At 37.4% G+C, this 20,183-nt stretch overlaps 1 protein-coding gene across 1 annotated transcript in view; it reads right to left on the bottom strand.

The window, feature by feature from the left end:
* Window positions 1-20,183, bottom strand: part of sf3b3 (splicing factor 3b, subunit 3) — a 33,639-nt gene that overhangs the window by 11,839 nt on the left and 1,617 nt on the right. Inside the window, exons 3-19 of the mRNA XM_082181664.1 lie at window positions 18,925-19,080; window positions 18,672-18,842; window positions 18,313-18,485; window positions 15,301-15,442; window positions 14,478-14,590; window positions 14,054-14,191; window positions 13,385-13,488; window positions 11,754-11,919; window positions 11,324-11,419; window positions 11,068-11,140; window positions 5,941-6,092; window positions 5,614-5,769; window positions 5,366-5,521; window positions 5,102-5,245; window positions 4,204-4,326; window positions 3,964-4,118; window positions 1,839-2,013 (exon numbers count right to left, since the gene is read on the bottom strand). Of these exons, the coding sequence (XP_082037790.1) occupies window positions 1,839-2,013; window positions 3,964-4,118; window positions 4,204-4,326; window positions 5,102-5,245; window positions 5,366-5,521; window positions 5,614-5,769; window positions 5,941-6,092; window positions 11,068-11,140; window positions 11,324-11,419; window positions 11,754-11,919; window positions 13,385-13,488; window positions 14,054-14,191; window positions 14,478-14,590; window positions 15,301-15,442; window positions 18,313-18,485; window positions 18,672-18,842; window positions 18,925-19,080 (2,393 nt within the window). The remainder of the gene's footprint in view (window positions 1-1,838; window positions 2,014-3,963; window positions 4,119-4,203; window positions 4,327-5,101; window positions 5,246-5,365; window positions 5,522-5,613; window positions 5,770-5,940; window positions 6,093-11,067; window positions 11,141-11,323; window positions 11,420-11,753; window positions 11,920-13,384; window positions 13,489-14,053; window positions 14,192-14,477; window positions 14,591-15,300; window positions 15,443-18,312; window positions 18,486-18,671; window positions 18,843-18,924; window positions 19,081-20,183) is intronic.

Here is a 20,183-nt window from a genome sequence, read left to right as displayed (position 1 = left end):
AGCCGCTAACAGGAGTATCACTGTGTTGGGAAATGGCTGTGGGCATTTGCTACAATTCAGACATGAATATCAGTGAGCTCAGGCTCTGGTGTAGGTCACCAAGTTTGAATTCATCTCAAAGGAGTTATGTGGGGTTCAGGTCTGGGCTTGTGAAGGCCAGTTAAGTTCCACCACACCAGAACCACTAAATCATTTTGTACACAGGGCCATTGTCATGCTGAAATAGACTAGTGCCCTCCATGAACTGTTGCCACAATGTTGGAAGCACAACATTTTCTAGAATTTCATTCTATGTACTAGCATTAAGATTCATCTTCACTGGATTTAAAGGGCCAAACCAAACCCCTTAATTATAAAGGGCCGTCCACAAAGTGTATATAAGAATCCTTTTGAGACAATTTGCAGATAAACAAGAGAACTTCATGTTAAGCAATACATTCAGAAGCAGTCATTTTACACCACAGTTGCAGACTGTTTATTCTTAAGAGATAGACTCAAACACCGGCAGGACTGCATCAATGATTTATCTTTTAGGGACCACCACAGTAACCACGGCTTGCACATTTTACAGTATTTGTCATTTACAATGTCAACGTGGAATTACCCTTGCAAACTTATGCCATGATGAGGTAGCCGCAAAATGGACATTACTGACAACTTCCGACAAGAGAGTAATGAAATTCTGTCTCAGACAATGATTAGACAGGAAAAATTAGTGTATGAGTCAGACAGAAGAGAAAGAAGGAAAGCTAGATGGAGATAAGGAAAAATTTTTAGAGGAGATGAAGACAAAAGCATTATTTCTCAAAGGGAAAGTTCGCCCCAAAAAGAAAATTCTGTCATCATTTACTCACCCTCAAGTTATTCCAAACCTGTACGAGTTAACAAAAGATATAATGCAATACATACTATTGTCCTGTAAAATTAAAAATAAATCTAATATATAATCATGATATATAATACATGTTATAATAAAAAAGTATTAATAGAATTGTTATTAATAAATGTTAATTATAATCATTATTGTCACAGAACAATACTTAACATTTATGGTAATTTCTTTGTTTTCAAAGGTTTTGGTGGAATACTCCGTTTGCAGTGCGTGTTGCAGTGTTAATTAAACGCATTTATGGTGAAATGACTAAATTTTCAGGTCAATCTGTGTCCATTTTGACCACGAAACATGCACTGTCACTTTAATTCAGCGTTTGCAGCACAGCAAAAATAGACTCGGTGCGGAAACTATCACAGCACTGCTGTATACCCACCGCACCTGGAACGGATCGCCGGACCGTATCTGCGTGCAGTGTGAAAGCTCTAACCTATTAACATGGGTACGGAAAAAAAATACGCACCACATACGCACTGCAAACAGAGTATGTGTGAAACGGGCATTACTGTGAACTGAAATTGAAAACAGTACTGTAACAGTACTGTTACTGTGAATTGAAACTGAAAACAGCGCTGTAACAATACTCTGAAACATGCAGCACAAAGATTATATATAATCTTATAGAATTACATTTAAACCGTTGCGTAATTCAAAGGCGTAATTTTTCTCGCATTTACGCAATTCATGTGGGTCATACTTTTCAGGGCGGAAATCCATATAAGAAAAAAATCTGATCCCTGAATAGTATTTTTACCCATACCATAGAAGTGAATGGGGCACATCAACTGTTTGGTTACCCATATTCTTAAAAATATATATTTTTGTTTTCAGCAGAAGAAAGAAATTAATACAGGTTTGAAACAACTTGAGGGCGAGTAAATGATCAATTCGATTTTTGGGTGAACGATCCCTTAAATGTTGCCATGTAAAGGCCAGGTTCACTGACCTCAGCCATCTGCTGCTTGCGCTGGGCTTTGGTGGCTTCAGTGTAGGCATTGTGGTCTGTCTCAATCAGGATCAGGTTGTTCGTTTCTGGGTGGATGACAAACTTGCGAGGTGTATACTGCAGTGGGAATGCCACCTGGTTGAAGACAGCACCCAGTTTCTCAAGAGCTAAAATTCTGAGGGAGAGAGGGAGGGATGAGAATGTAAGACCGCAATGGGCGATATGCTCCATTTTCATAACGTCCTATCGTCAGCCCGTGAGATCGGCGATACACAATATTATCGTGAGGGGGGCGGGGCTTACTTATTTGATTATTAACTTGCTTATTTACTTATTAATTTGCTTGTTTTATTACTTCGTTTTATATATGAGAATAATTTTCTATTTTGCTAGCAAAGGTGGAGTGTTTAGGCTATTAATAGGCTAAATCAGGTTATTTCCGGTATAGTGAGGTAAAAAAAGATCCTAATCATTTTTGAATCTGGCTGAGTATTTCAGCATGTCAGAGGGAAATTTACGGACACACATTATCCTCTCATGCCGTTACAGATGCAGCATTTTCTGTACTTCTGCATGAGATGAGAAAACGTTTTTATAATTTCTTGGGTCAAGAAAGAGTCAGAGTTTGCGATATATATGTCCTCCTACCTGCCCTCTCTCTGTCTGGATGCACTTCAATAAGCCCAAAGAACGCGGGTTAATGTGTTTTAAATGCCGGGAGAAATCAGAGTAAGGGGCAAAAATCTAGCTGAGTCGATCGGTTTATACTTAAACGTATGACTTGACTCCTATAAAGGAAAACGGGTTAATGCGTTTACATGACCACATGCATCGTCAGTTTATTCATCATAATCGGGTTAAGAACGTGCATGTAAACGCGCTCATTCCCTGAAAGTGAAAGCAGAAACGGACTGAGCTTTCGGCATCTGTCGCTGCATTAACGCCGCATTTTCTCAGAGACGACGATGGATATAACGGTAGCCTATAGCAACTATCTTAATTTACTGGCTTAATATTTCTCTTGTGGACCTACATTAATGACAGTGAAAAAATTTGAAGAATATTTATTGTTAAACAAGTGTTTGAAGCTGCTTTTGATTTTCACAGATGGCAGAGTTGTACTGCGTTCGTGAACTAAAGACTGTTATTAGGCCTATATCATTTTAGTGATATTATTATAAATATTTTGTAATTGTATTTTTTTGTGTTATTCATATTCATATATATATATATATATATATATATATATATATATATATATATATATATATATATATATATATATATATATGTGTGTGTTTTGTTAATCTGTTAAAATAAGCACTCTTGACAATTTGTGAATGGATCACCTTAAAATTCAATTTTGATGTGGGATGTAGTTTTTTAGTCTGTTTTAAAAACATTTTCTTAGCGGAGTCCTCATAGGCGCGTGTCGGTGATGTCGCAATTGTTAGGCTGTGTTGATGTCGTTATGAATTTAGGCAAGGCAAATTAATTGTAGTTCCTAATATTAATTTAATAACAATACTAGCTTTATAATAATAATAGTAATAATAATTGAATACATTAATGGTAAAACAAGCTAATTATCGTACTGATATCGACAAAGCCATCTGCCATCAGCGATATCTCTGACTATCGTCGATACACGATACTATCGTCACAACCCTACCGCAATGCAATCAATTTTAAAGAAGAGTAAAAAAAAAAAAAAACACACATTTAGACATCAGTTAAAGATTAAATTCAGGAAGCCAAAACCAGGCATATGCTGATAAAATGCCAGCTGACCTAGGCGGCAGTGATAAATCACAAACCATGTAGATATAAAAGAGGAGGTCTCGATAAAATGGCCAACTAGTACAGACCTCCTATACAAACAGTTTCACTAATTTCACAGAAAATACAGAACCAGCATTTGCTTAATTTCCACACATTTACTTTTAAAGCTATATCTGAGTGTCAATTGGTAAATTATAAATATCACACATTAAAGGATTAAAACAACTGGAACTGACATCAATGAAACCAACCACAATATGCTTGACATTAATGTTCTCACAAACCTGTGAAGTTTAAAAAAGTTCTTATGTACTGTATACACAGTAGGAGTACGTGTGTTTACCTCAGTGTGTTGGTGGAAATGGCAACAATACCCTCAGGACACTGTTCAGAAGCGAAGCCTGATGCATACTCTAAGGTTTCATATGACAGGGGGGTCAGGTGGAAACGAGACTGGTATGAGTAACTCAGCCAGGAACGACTGGACATGGCCAGAACCTGCGCAGTTAAAGGTCACATGATGGTCATTAAATTGGCAAGCTGTGAAACACTGCAACAGACATGAAATGCAGATGTGACTCACAGCTTCTTGGCCCTGCATCCGGACTCTGAAAAGCTTGACGGGACGAGAGCCGAGATACCGAGTTCGAGTATCAGACAGGTCTCCGGTCACTGGATCCAAAACAGTACGCAGTAACACTCCGTTCTAAACAAAGAGGTGATTACAGTAGGAAGAAAATGATTGTCCAGGAAAGTCATGTGATCAAGTAACAGAAAGGGAGTCACATTGCAGTTCTTTTGGCTTCCCTTCAAAGGCGTTGTTCCAAATGGCACACTTGAAGCATCTTGTGATGTTTATGGTGAGCAAAGAAAAGGCACAAGAACAGAGTGCCCCATTTGCATTTTTAGGTTGTCGAGGGGGTGCTCACAAGTGTGCCTTCCATTAAAGTCAAGATGAAACCGAAGTAACAAATCTTTTTCATATTACAATTAATATTACTGACTATAGAAAAAGTAGTACTGCTACATTATCCATCAGTTGTTGATTGGATGCAGACCTGAATGAGAGCTTGCAGTCAATTGTAAGAAAGGGACTGGGTTTAAGCATACTAAATAATTGGAGAAGTTTTGCATATGCTGCCAGAGAGAACTAAACTATAAAATGACTGTAAAAACTGATTTAAACAACTTTACAGTTCAAAAACCAGTTTGGCAAAAAAAAAAGGTTTATAAATGTATATCAGTCTAAAATGTGCGTTTACTGCACTATACTGTATGTTTATGCACTGCATACTATATTTGGCATCATAAGGAAGATTTTGTTTGTTGTTGAGAAAAACAGACAGGGAAGCAAAAGGGTGCATGCCTTGCTCAAATACACAAATGCACGGAAAAGTGATCAATTTCCTGTTTGCCACTAGCTGGGAATGGACCTGAAACCTTTATGTTACCAACCCAGAGCAAGCAAGAGAGTTTCTTACCTGCAGGCCAATGTTGAGGTATAGGAAGCCGATGGTGCCTTTTTCTCCTAGTTCATCTTGTTTTTCCACTCCACCCATCTCCACAATACAAAGAGACTCCGGCTGGGCAGGAAGAGCCTGCATACTCAATGGCTGCAGACAGTCCTGTGAAACAAAGAGATTACACACATAATCTGGTACAGCTAGTGCTCAGTGGGCACAGTGACTGGAATCCTTGTTTGAAGCCCAAATCAGCTGACAATGGATGAGCAAATAGTAGCTTACAGATGGATCCAAGGAGATGATCCGAACAGTATTGTCCACCAATCCAACAGCCAGGAAACGAGAACGCTGTTCACCAGGTGGCACATTTGCCAAACTCATGCACACCACATCTGCAGACATCTCCTTCCTTTCGGTGTATTCATTAAGCTGCCCAGACTGTAAAGAGAGAAACCATGATGGAAAGACAATCATACAAAAGATGAAAATTCAGGTGATAACGCATGACAAATAAATGACCACCAACATACCGGGTCCATCTCAAAGTAGACCAGTTCTCCTCCGGTCAAAGCAATGACCACCTGCCTCTGATTGACAGCACATCGGACGATTGTCTTCTTCCCTGGAGTCTTCCATTCATTCACTCTCTTATCCGCACGGATGTGACGGATCCCATCGGGATAAACCTTTACCCAGCAAATGAAACAAAACCCAATCAAACGAGAAATAACATTTTATAAGCATAATGGTTTTATCTACTTGTTGGGCAAAAACAGATAGAGTGTAATTTAACAAGTAAACAGAAAAGGTTCAGTGGTATATTGTTTATTCATGTAGGTCAGGGAGATGTCGCTCACTTGCACAAGTGCATCTTCACCAAGCAACGAGCAGGACAGGGTGGGTGTTGTGCCCAAGAAGCCAGAGTCCGTCACTTCTTCCACAGTCTCTCCAATTGAAAGCACCAGGGTGGCGTTAACGAAAGACACAATGATGTAGGCATCAAACTCATCTGTGAACAGGAAACCCACAATGTTCACACAATTATTTGGTTGGAAACTTTGCCACATATGGGCTAATTTGCAACCATAAATGCAAACCAATACTACATCATGACAAAAAAAACATGTCACTCCAAACCCATAAGTCATTCATTCAAGTGTGAGCAAATGACAATTTTCATTTTTATTTGAACCATCTCTTTTTTTAATGGTAAATGAACAAACAGTGAATAAGGGCCTATTGAGAATGAAAACATTACAGTCTTGAGAGGTAAGAAAATAGTGCATTGAGTCAAAATGAAACTGATTCCCTCAAACACTCAAGTACACAGACCACATTATAAAGCTTGCAGAGCTCAGGCTGCATGCACAAGCCAAAGAAATCTAATAGCAAATCACATGATTTCAGAGAAATATCTGGCAGACAAGTGACAGTTCCTGAAGGCCCAACTTGCACTGTGCATGCCAAGCAAATGTCCTTGTATGTTGATCCAGTAGAATTTGGCTTAGTGTTTCAGCATGCTCTGACTTGTAAGAACTTTTCATTGACTTTATGCTTCAAGGGGAGAACCTAGAATGTAATTGTCTATGCATGTAAGCCCTTTAATCTTACAAAAAGAAATGAGCATCCAGAAATCATTATGTGGTCCTGCAGGACTCGCCATGAACCGGAAAGTCGCCATGAACCGGAAGTTACAAACGACTTTTCTCCAGTGTTGACGTATTTCCAAGTGAAACGGAATATTGAATAGAGGGCAGGGTTTTACTTTAGCGCTCCTCTCCATCTCTCGCTCATAGCAGACTAGCGGTTTGAGGGGAGTTGCCACGCCCTCACACCATAGCACATGATAGGAAGAGAAGTCGTTTCGAGGGGGGAGGGAAGGATAACATATTTGATTAAAGAATATAAGGGCACATGAATTTCTTTTTAATTAATGAAGTGCACAGATAAATAATTTACAATAAACACTACAATATTACAGGCTTGAGTGGTAATACAGTAATATGGTATACCGCGGGGTCTTAAAAATAGCAATGGTATCAGTTTCAATACAGTTATAAAAAAAAATGCAATGCACTTATATAGGAGACAAGGATTAAATATTATTCTGCCCTGTTAAAGGGCAAAAGTAAACATGCTGGTTTTTCTGGTGAAAAATCTCGACTAGATTTGTTGCCACTTGCCATACAGTTCCTATTCGCACTGTCTGTCTGTCTGTCTTTTTTTATTTAATTGATTCAGGTATTTTTATTTAGTTTTTGTTAAAAACAATATTGGAAAGAAGACTGGACTGTGTTTTAATTTAGGCCTATTGATTTGCAATAATTGTTATAATATGGATGTTTACCGTATTTTCCGGACTATAAGTCGCATCAGTCAAAAAATGCGTCATGAAGAGGAAAAAAACATAAGTCGCACTGGACTATAAGTCCATTTATTTTACAAAAAATTTTTTACGGATGGGACAGTTCTCCGTTACGGACGTGAGCGCTCTGAATGCAGCACTAAAAGACTGCTTTAAAGGGGTCATATAATGGTACATGCACTTTTACAAGTTGATTGTACTGAAATGTGTGTTGGCAGTGCCTGTACACAACCATCATAAAATGATAAAAATCCATCCAGTGTTTTTTTTTTTATCTTCTTACATGTTTCCTCCCATCTCAAATCAAGCTGTTCAATATTGTGACGTCACAAAATCGACGCCCCTCGCACGATGGTTGATTGACAGCAGCATTCCAACACAGACACGCCCTCGTGAGCGAGCTGTCAATCATAGCGCGCGTTCATTGTTGATAGCTGGAACACTGAGTAGAATGGTGTCTTAGCGATTGTGGTGTTCTGTTCTTGGGTGTAATAAAGAACACAGCAGTCATATTGATGTTCCTAAATCCGAACTGCTGAAGACGCAGTGGCGGAGTTTGTTTTCGAAGGGAATATTCCCCACGATCAACGTCAATGCTTTCATGTTTGCGCGAATCATTTCACCAGACTGATTTACAAACGAGGATCAGTAAAAAGCTGGTTATTTGCTAAGAAGCTGCTCCTGAAAAAAGGATCAGTACCAACTATTCGTGTTCCTGCTGCACCTCCAGAAGAACTGAAGTGAGTGTAACGTTTTATTGACCTTTATATTAATCTTTGCAAATCGCTTGCACGCTTCACGATGAATGCGGCTATTTTTACACTCAGGGTACATTACGGCATGTTTTCTATGTACGACGTTATTAATATAATTCATAATCCCACGTTTATAATGAACGACGCGTTATGGTTATTGTGTTACAAACAGTGTACGCACAGAACAGAGGGGCGGGGTGAGCAAAGCTCATTATCATTTAAAGACACATACACTTAAACGGCGTGCTGAAAACAGAGCTGTTTTTGACCAGGTAAAATTAGTGTTTTCTTACAATACTAATGAGAATTTTTAATTAAAGTATATTACAAACTTTTAATTTAGACCCTAAAGAATCATATTAGCTTGTACAAAAATGACATTATATGACCCCTTTAAAACTTTGACAGAGACCTCAAGCAGAAAGTACAAAGCCTGTCTTTAAATTTAATTTCGTTTTGTATTAATTGTATCTTAATTTTAATCAATGTTTCATCAACCAATTGCCTGGATTTAATAAATAAGAAGCATAAATATAGTAATAAATATAGTAGAAAATAGATAATCATGACACGAAGGCGCCGGCGCGTGAACTGGAGCTCGTCTCATAAATGAACTGAAACTCAGCGTATAAGGTAGCCTACTTGCCTCATAGACCTGAGACATATATAGAAAGCTTGAAATGTCTACTTTTAAACAGAACAATTCAAAACGAAAGAAAACAGACTGTTCTCTGCTTATGTAATCCATATGAAATGTGCATTTCTCTCTGGCGCGTTAACTACTGCGAAGATCGCGAGTCAGCATAGTCAACTTCATCTTTGCAGCCGACAGCCCGACACTGACAGCACTTGTTTATTAGTAAACAATTAAAATGTCTCCTTGCTATAGATAACATTCATAATCATTACTTTTGCTGGTTCTTTGTGACAGCTTTTAGGTGCTTTATTGGCAGCGCCACCGTTACATGAACGCGTCACCGCATCAGCACCGAAAACATGGAAAACATTTTGTTTTCAGTTAATTTTTTCAGGGGTATAGGCTACAGGAGCAGCATCTGTGCTCTCGCAGCTGTAGACGGTAATGTTTTCTCTTGGTTCATGTCAGTAAGTATGAATTAATTGATATACAAGTCGCAGAACCAGCCAAACTATGAAAAAACGGTATGTTAATTAAACTCTGGTTGACTGTTGTGGGTCTATTTGCACTTTTTTATAAGCTGCTCTTTGTTGTTATTAAAAGTTATTCGGGCTGTGTGATTTAATTTAATTGAGTTGTGTGCGTGAAAACTGTTCTGGATGTTTATTTTAATTTAATTCTGTTTGACTGCTATTTGTTGCTAATAAAAGTTGTTAATATTGTGCAATGTGCATGTTATGTTGTTATTGTTTCAGTATTAGTGTTTGGTATTCAGTTTCTGAACGGTTTAGGCACAAGCCAACAGTTTGGTGACTCCTCCTGAGCCTTACGACATAATTTTTAATTAGTCACAGTAATACCGTGGTAAAATAGGGAGGAGGTTTGTCGGTATCAAAATTTGGATACCGCCCAACTCTACAATATTACATATAAAAATACGAATTGTAAAATTTGATTTCATGGCGACTTTAAAGGGTTTATATGCATTCCTACAAGTGACTTTAAGAGTGACGTGTCTAAATCACCACCTTTATTTTCCAGAGAAACATTTGCAGAAAATCATTACAAACAAGTTTGCATAGTCCATGAGAAAGCACACACTCTACATTAGAGGTCAAACGATTCATCGGTTCTGCCAATATATCGGTACCGATAGTTGATTGGTGGAACTATCGATAATTTTTCCGGGTTGCGTCCGTTGCAGGAGCGGCTGAGAATGGTGCGCCGTCATTACACAGTACGAGAGCGCTGAGAAAGGACTGCTGGCATTACAGAGCGAGAGTAGCCTCTAAAGGACAAATAACAAACTGTCACCCCGTGTTTATTGTAACACGCGAGACTGCACGCAGCACAGAGATCACAAACTGCACGGAGAGCGCTGACGCTTCATATGCGCATTTAAAACACAGACAGCGAAACAGTATGTATACAGAATACTACAGTCCATGTTGCCATATCATTATAAAGTAATTTATTTGTTGACTAAATGCTGCATAAGCAGAGAAGGAACTGAATGTTTGCAGTCCAGGCTGTGAGGACTCTAACATTAGTACGTCAAGCGGTTAAAACAATGTGACAAAAACACACGCGACCCAAATGTTTAATGTCACAATTGTTACCATCTTTTTGCATTTGTTTATATCCACCTGGTCACTTTTATGCATTTATTAGCCGGCGAAGTTGCATATTTAAAGCTAGTGACGTGACTGCTTTCTCAACATTGATATGTTAATGCAGCCGACAGAAACAAACAAATCAGAAACTCATTCGATTCGATTCTTTTTTATCCATGCAATACATATTGTTATTTTGATCAAGTAATCATCATTCTAATATAGAAGAGTGAGAGACTATACGTGTAATATACATTTATGCAATTTTAATGCTCTGGCCTTTGCAGATATTAAAGATGGCCATCCTTAAGCATAGCAGATTCTTTGGATTTATATGAAATGCTAACACTTTACAATAATATAACATTTTCATCATTAACTAAGGTTAATCAATGTTGTAATATCGTTCATTGTTAGTTTAATTTCAACATTTACAAATACATTTTAAATTGAGTTTAAATTTTTATCTGTTAACCTTAGTTAATGTACTATGAACTTACATGAATGATCAAGGTTGATTAATCTGTTATCGGCACATACTGTCAAACCTAAATATTGGTATCTGTAAAATCCACTATTGGTCGACCTCTACTCTACATGAGCTGATCTTTTACCTTCTACATGTCTCCTGACAGTCCACACAGCATTGGGGTTACCAGGCAGTTCAGAAACAGCCATTTCTGACACCTGAAAAAAACAAAACAAAAAAAAAAACACGCATTAACACATTGAAACATTAATAGTCTCTGGAAAACCCTAGAATGTGAGGTGTTAAAACCGCATTCATTGCGTAGGTTTTCTCTGATGCACCGGGTGTCAAATTTCCGTTGTGAAAGTTGCCAAAGAACTGTGACTCCTAGCATCACAAACCTCCAGTCCATGTCTCAAAACTCTCAGTGTAGATCGGGGTCCTCTGCCACATGCCACATACAGCTGCGGGGTATCTTCATTAGCCAAATCAGCAATCTGCAGAACAATAAGTTAATTAATACAAAAATTTAAGTCTGTGGGTTCAACACTACCTACAGAGTCATCAGTTTCCATCACTACATGACAAGAACTGATGTAAAAAGGGGGGGAAAGTCTGAAGCATTGACATGCTCAATTACCCATTCTGATGTCTGACTAAACACTTTGAAATTTGGCAACTAGAAAATAAGCAGTTCAATACTGCACAGTCATCCAAGAACTCATTCATTCCCATACATCTGTTCTCATGCCAACTTAAAATCCCACTTTCCATCAGTAATTCCCGGCTTGAGTATGAACATCAGATTTCAAATTTATCACTTTCACAAACCTGGCAGGACATGATGGGGGAAAGATTTTCTTGCTCGTCCACTAGCACAAGGTTCTTAAGGGGACGTGGTTGGAAAAAGAATGTGTCTCCTTCCTCCAGAGGCATAGCAGAAGAAAACTCAGGTTCCTCGTCGTCATCACCCAAGTGGGCAATCTGATACAGGTAGCTAACAAAAAAAAAATGTTTTAGATTCAGACTTCCAAAGAACACAATCTGTCCAACAGCGCAGATTATTGAAAAGCTTCAGATTAAACAGAAAATGAGAAGTATGGCTACATTTAAAGCACATAGGTTTCAGGTTACTGAAAACTACTGCTCCCACACATTCCACCCTCTTGTTACCAGCTTCTATAAGCTAGTTATTGCACTGAAACTTGGTGAAAATACCACCAAATCAGAAGTATTCAGTAATTATTAGGGCAGCACGATTTTGGGGAAAAAAGAAAAATCTAATTGCGATTTAAAATGTGATTTTTTTTAAACCAAATTGAAATTAAATATATACACACATATAAAGTTGTGGTCAGAATGAATGGTACCCCTGGTAAATATGATCAAAATAGTTTGCAAAAAAAATTAATTGCTTATCTTTCTGATCTTTTATTCAAAATAATTTGCAAAAATCTAACCTTTCCTTTAAGTAAAAGAATTGAAAGTGAAAAAAAAAAACATTATGAAAAATGTTTTTCTCCAAAACACGTTGGCTTTGTTGTTTTATGAACATTAATGACAGACACAGTTGCTGTCACTTTAAGAGCTAGTGCACAGATCAGATATCAAAACAATCTCATCATCAAACAGTCAGAGAAGAGACATGAAGATATTCATCATTTCTGACACACTGGAGAACATTACTATTTTAATCTACAATACCGTTCCAAAGCTTGGGGTCCATAATATTTTTTTTAATTACATTCATCTCACCTAAATGTTTACTCACTCATTGTATTTGTGTTTTTACAATGGAGAGTTTTTTTGCTCAAGAGTTTACAAAACACAAGGAAGCTTGATTTCAATCTTTGAATTAAATGTAAAAAGTAGCACAAATAAATACAATAGAATAAAGAGAAAAATTAATTGAAGGTTTTTGGGTAGGTCTAACACTAGTATTCAGAAATACTACAGAAACTGAATAAAGTAATCAAATGTAAAATAACAGTTTTTAGTCCGGTATAAATTAAACGCATAGGCTATTAATCCTGATTCCTTTATCAACATTAATGACAGACACTGCTGCTGTCACTTTAAAAGCTAGTGCACAGTTCTATTACATTGTTACACATCAACAGCTTAGGTTTATTTAAGACATAACCGACTGCGTTTACCAGGATACTCGCCAAAACCAGAAGTTTGACCATTTTACTCACAAGCTGAGAGAGAGAGAGACTGAATCACTCATGCTGTTTGACACGTTGCTTTTTCAAATGCTATAAGTTATAAGCGACTCAATCTCGCAGTACTTTCAGAGATAGAGTAACATTTACTGATAACGCTGTGCATATATTTATTTAAAAATTGCAGCCTTTGTGATCTCATAATCGCAATTTCGGTTTGATTTTGATTGTTTAATCGTGCAGTCCTAGTTATTGTTAGGTTAGTGATAAAATGTGCAAGATGTAAAAGTGACTTACTGGTTTCCAAACTCTGAAGAAACAAACAAGAAGCCAGTCTTCAAAACACACATGGCTGTGGCCACTGGAATGGTATCAAAATACTTCATCCTGATCTCTGTCACCTAAAATATGAACAGACTATGTAATCCAAATACATAGCATATCACTTTCCAGCATTTCAACCTCTCGTGTGTGTATTCTCAGACCAGATCTCTCTCAAGTTCAGTGGAAACTCAATGTTAGATTACAGAATTCACTTTACTCCTGTTACTTCAGTCAGATATAAGATTTGTATTGCAGGTGTGCAATTTTTTTTACTGTGTTTACACAACTTTCTCTGCAATGCAAACATTTGTTTAAAGGGTTTTATGATTGTATAATGTAGGAACACTGACTGTTCACTGAATAATATTTGCTTAAAAGTAAATGTTTAGCATCAACTGTGTGTTCAGGTGATGTCAAATACTCATATTTGTTCAAAGCCTGGGTTGAAAGTTTCCAAGCCCACCTTTAAGTGGCATTTTATTGCACTTCAAAGTAGGAAGTTAGAAATTCTGACTTTCCGTTTTGAATGGAACACAACACAAGTATTTGAGAGCAATTACATTTTCACTTGCTTGAAAAACCTCTATGTCCATGAAGTAAAGAAACAGATGACAGTCAGGGTCATTAGCTTTGTGTGCTCACCATCTCCTCGTCAGTTTCCAGTGTAACCTTAAAGATGTCACCCTGTTCTGTCTGGGCTAGAAAGAAAAACATGGATTTGGTCTTGTGGGTGGCAGAGCAGACAAAGATCATGCCTCTCTCAGGATCATCCAGGTCATTCTAAAAGATGCAGAGAAAGAGAAAGGCGCTGTGGTCACATCTCACATATGTGTTTAATCTATTCTGCAAACACAATGACTGAGAACTATACAACCATGAGGTCCAAAACAAATATTATGATCAGAGGTCTTTATGAATCTTCAGTTCAATAGTCAGAGAAGAGACATGAAAAGCTCATCATTTCAATACTAATAGCTGTCAAGCTGCGATTTAGACACCTCAAGTTGATGTTTAGTGTATTGTGCCCAAACGGAGGGATGCAAAGGGTCAGACAACACAAACTCACCCTCCTGCGTGGGATTGGGCAACGGATGTCCGGCTGGTCACCAAAGTTTTTGTAGGTGATATAGTTCTCAGAGCAAATGAGCACACCGCTGGGACCATCTGAACCTCCAGGAACTACAGCAGACAGGGGAAATGGTCAGATTAACACAAGAAACTCAGACACTAGGCTAGATTTTTCTCCTCTGAAAGCAAAACTTCCCATGAGTCCATGAAGATCAGATATCATAATCTCTTCACCAAACAGTCAGAGAAGAGACATGAAGATATTCATCATTTCTGACACACTGGAGAACATAACTATTTTAATCTACAATACCGTTCAAGAAGCCTCTTAAACTGATCAAAAATACAGTAAAAACACTAATCTTGAGAAATATTACAATTTCAAATAATTTCCATCTTTCAGAAATTATTCTTAAAAAAAGCTGATTTGGTGCTCAAAACATTTTAGTATTATCAGATGAATTAGAAAGTTGAAAAAGGTTGAACTGCTTAATATTTCTGTGGAAATGTTTTCCAGGATTCTTTGATGAATAGAAAGTTCAAAAGAATAGCATTTATTTGAAGTAGAAATATTTTGTAAAATTATAAACTGTTAGTTTTGATCAATTTAATACATCTTTTCTAAAAGTAGTTTCTTTCAAAAACAATTATGCAATAGTGAAATAATCACTTAAAATCAGGTTAAACAAGTGTTAGATAAATGTATTGCAACAAGTTTGAAAAAAAGTGTTAGATAAGAGTTCTGTTAAAGGCATTGCAACACATTTTGTGAATTCTTATCCAACAAGTAAATCTATCTTGACATTCTGAAAGGTCCGAACCTGTGATGAGGAAGTTGCCGTGTTCTTCCAGTGCCTCGCTGTACTTGCGCACGACATGGTTGAGGCCCAAGTCCAACTCATAAAAGGTCAGAGTCTGCTGTGTGTTAGCTGCAGCTTCTCCGGTGGGATCATTATCTGCCTCCTGCAAAACCATTTACCACTATGGGTTAGAGACATACATCACAGTATTTGAAAAACCATGAAAAATTAAGATCAACTTAGGCAGCATTAACATTGGCTACATGCAAATACATTAGGGGTGGGGGAAAAAAATCGATTCTTAGATGCATCGCGATGCGGACAATTCTGAATCGATTCACAAACGGCAAAAAACAAAACAAAAAAACCCCACTTTTTTTTCTAACAACGTAATATTGACGGAACGCAAAAGGCGGAACTGTTAAAGCGGACGTGCAGTGCGGGACAGCCTGTGGCGTGCACAACAGAGACGCATGGCGGTTGAGCGCCAAATCCGAACGGCACCCTCTTCGTTAAAAGCTAACGTATGGAAAATTGTCAATTTCATTGTGACCCATTTAGTATTTTTTTGTATGAGAGCTGCTTTCTGTATTGTTTAGTTTTCACATCAATATGCTGTAAACCGATCTGTTATACGTACGTTACACTGCCCTCCACAGTCAGTGTCAGTGCAATGCCAGTCACAAAGTTACATTTTGACTGTGCTCTCGGCAGATGTTCATTCACTTTTTTTGTATAAGCTGTTTTTGATTGTGGTATACAGCAAACATTTCAAGTCATAACTCTTTATTATTTAGTTGTGTATAAAAGCGGCTTTGTATGTTACTAATTATTCAGAATATGCTTAAGTCCAGATGCATTATGTTTGTATGAGAGCTGCTGGTACATAATTCTATATTTTTTTGTCTGAAGGATTATATTGCTCATTGTAAATAACAGGAGGATGTTGGTTAGAAATCTATTATTAAATGCTAGAGATTCAGAATTTGCTGAAGTTTGTTAGTATGCTGCTAGTACAGGCACACATTTATTTTCCTGTTGGTTCTTTGGTTGGGACATATGCTGGCAAATGTAACCTTACAGTTGACTTGCCAAATCACTTCCATTTGTTTTATTAATAAAATTAATATAGGAAGTATTGGAAGTAAATTCTTTATGGGTCATCATAAATAATTTGCTTTAAAAGTACCATGTAATAAAAAAAAAAGATGCATCGATAATCGTTACCCTCTGAATCGTAATCGAATCGTGAGGTGCCTAGAGATTCCCACCCCTAAAATACATCTCAACCTTTTTGACCTGTTGTCCAACACAATATTTGAAGGACCCCCATATTGACTATTATAAGATATTTCTGCAGTGATTATGACTGCTTTTAAAAAAGTTTAACAGAAACTGTGAATACTGATATATTAAAATAACCAAAATTCATTTTGTGCTTCTAGAAGTTAATCATCTTGATTTGATCTGTATAAACATTTTAATTTAGATTAAGTTCAGATCATTTCAATATATTAATTTATTATTTTAACTAGGGCTGTGCAATTAATTGAATTTCAATTTCGACTCCCAACGATCAGCAAAATAGTACAATGGAGTAAAAACGATTATTTTGCCATGTTCTGTTTTGAAAGAACGCTCTAATTTTGTCTCGTGTTCTGAATGACGCTCGCACGCGCACATCCGCCCCTCCCGATGCCATAAACTCTCTTAGCTTGAATGTTTGAACTGTTAAGACTTAAAAAGAAGTGAAAATTATAAACTTTAGTTACGATGCAATGCTGGCCCGATTGTGCAAGTGACAATTCCTTCATGTCCCGACTCCTAAACGCGAGAGTGTAGTTTCGACGCTTGCCTTGTCCAACCCATTTTGAGAGACAGACAGACAGAGAGAGAGAGAGAGAGAGAGAGAGAGAGAGACAGAGAGAGAGAGACAGAGAGAGAGAGAGAGAGAGAGAGAGAGACAGAGAGAGAGAGACAGAGAGAGACAGAGAGAGAGAGAGAGACAGAGAGAGACAGAGAGAGACAGAGAGAGAGAGAGAGAGAGAGAGAGAGAAGACGCAGCACCGCTGAACACTCACGCGGTTTGTGAAATTGCGTCTTGGAGAAAGTTTTAAAATTATTGATTTGATTTTATAATCTGTGTGGATTCATTTAGGCTACTCATACAATCTACATGCTAAAGTGAATCAATGTTTGTGGGGGAATTTCCCGCATTATAAGTGGTAGACCTGTGGGAATTATTAATATACTTATTGAAGTATTATCTGTTATATTATTTATTTTAATAGTTCAAAAAGTACAATGAATGTTCAAATTTAGATTTTTTAAGAATTGTTGAAAGGTGTCTTTGGTAACACTTTACAACAAGGTTCATTAATTAGCATTAGTTAACTACCTTAGTTAACATTAATAATGAACAATACTTCTACAGCATTTATTAATCTTAGTTAATATTAATTTCACCATTTACTAATACGTTATTAAAATGGAAAGTTGTATTTGTTTACATTAGTTAATGCACCGTGAAGTGTGAACTAACATGAACAAACAAAACAGCTGTATTTTTATTAACTAGCATTAAAAAAGATTAATACATACTGTAACAAATGTATTTCTCATTGTGAGAATAACTCATGTGAAATAATCGTGTTACATAATCGTGATTTCAATACTGACCAAAATAATCGTGATTATGATTTTTTCCATAATTGAGCAGCCCTAATTTTAACTACTTTTAAGTCATCCTGCAGCCCCCATGGGCAGTTTGCTCAAGCTTCAACCCTCTGGTCGAGAACCACTGCACGAGAATGGGTTCTCAACTCTGGCCCTCAAGGTCCACTTTCATGCAGATTTTTAGCTCCAACCCTAATCAAACACACCTGAACAAGCTAATCAATGTCTTTAAAATTACTAGATAGATACAGGCAGGTGAGTCAGTCAAGGTTGGAGAGAAAACTGCAGGAAAGTGGATCTCGAGGGCCTCGAGTTGAGATCCCCTGCACTAGATGATTTTTCAAGAAGGACTCTGACCTCATAGTCCATCTCCAGGCAGGCAAACATGGGGTTCTCAAAGCCCACGTCCACACCAACCACATGGTAGACAAGTGTATTAGCCTTATGGGCCTCTAGAGGGGAGGAGATGGTAAGGCGGGCGGCTGCATCTCTGTTCAGGATGTATACCAACTTCTGCTTTTCTGTGGCACCTGGGAGAGGAAAAAGTGGATAGTTAAAATTATATGAATATATAATTATATGAATTATATTTTATATGAAAATGCTGCTTTATTGCATTTGCTTTCCAATGCATATTTTTATTATCGGCTTTCCTACTGCATCTCAAACTGATACAAACTTGTAGCCTTTACTACACAGAGCCTCTGTAGATATACCTATCATAACAGCTCTGCCTTTTGGGTCCACAGCGAGGAACTGCCCTGGCACGATACGTCTGCAGCCACTCTTGCCAAACGTCTCCTGGTGTATCTTTTCAAACATGTTCTTGGAGGGATGGTACTCCAGGATCACAATACGGCCAGAGTCACTCCCCACCACAACATAGTCTAAAATTACATAATGAAATCCATGTAAATTAATTTCTACATATTAACTATGCAAAACAACAATTAGAACCAAGTTGCTCACCTTTAGTTCCACCCGTTAACCTGAAGGCCATGAGGGATCGGATGACACCAAACACCTCCATAGTAAGCAGCGTGTGGACTTTCCCTGTGTTGGCATCAGGGCGCAGCAGCTCCAGGATTTTCCCACGGGAAACAACAATCTCCTGCTGCTTAGTTCCTAGTGAAAGAGAAACACCACTTAGGATTTAAACTTCAGGCTCAAAGTCACCATGAAACCAAAATTGACAATTCTTGTTTTTTAATGGGATTTGCAGTATTTATTATAAAAGGATTTCTCCAATCACATCATCATTATTTAAAAGTATATGTGTCCTCATAATCTTTAATCAAAACAACTTCCCCTCCAACTTGCAATGACATCTCTAATGACATATTTAAAGGGATACTCCACTTTATTTGGAAATAGGCTCATTTTACAACTCCCCCAGAGTTAAACAGTTGAGTTTTACCGTTTTCGAATCCATTCAGCCTATCTCCGGGTGTGGCTTTTAGCATAGCTTAGCATAGATCATTGAATCGGACAAGACCATTAGCATCTCTCAAAAAAATGACCAAAGAGTTGATATCTTTCCTATTTAAAACTTGACTCTTCTGTAGTAACATCGTGTACTAAGACCAACGGAAAATGAAAAGTTGCGATTTTCTAGACTGATATGGCTAGGAACTATACTCTCATTCCTGCGTAATAATCAAGAAACTTTGCTGCCGTACCATGGGCCCAGCAGGCTTAATGATGAACAAAATGAAGCCCCGCCCTACATTTTTTCTTGTTTGAGAAGTCGTTTTACTCAGATATACATCATAATAGAGAAGAAAACACTACCTCAATCTCAAATTTGATACAATAACAATTTATCCAACAAAATATAAGCACACTGCTTTTTAAGTCTCCCTGTGATGAAAAATCAAGCTTTTAATGTTGTTTATATATGTGGTGTTTTTAATATGCTTTTAGACAAACCATTTGCAAATTCACAAGTCAGCACCATTACTGAGTATTTTCTCTTTAAAACTGCAGTGAACCAAAGACAGTCTCAAAAATGTGGTTTGAAATTGCTGGTGTTTGTCACAAACATTGTACCTTGTAACCAATCACGTCAACATGTGATGGTTTTTTTGTGATCAAATTTTTATTTTATTTTAAAGAGACAATACATACAGGTAAATACACGGCACAAAAATAGAGCTTAAAATATATATTCAAATACATACCTATACATATATACAGACACGTATGATTAACAACTAAGATAAAAAATT

Source organism: Leuciscus leuciscus (assembly GCF_965113295.1).
Source record: "Leuciscus leuciscus genome assembly, chromosome: 10".
NCBI lineage: Eukaryota > Metazoa > Chordata > Actinopteri > Cypriniformes > Leuciscidae > Leuciscus > Leuciscus leuciscus.
Note: the sequence above shows the minus strand (reverse complement) of the source record. Positions and strands in the feature narration are given on the sequence as shown.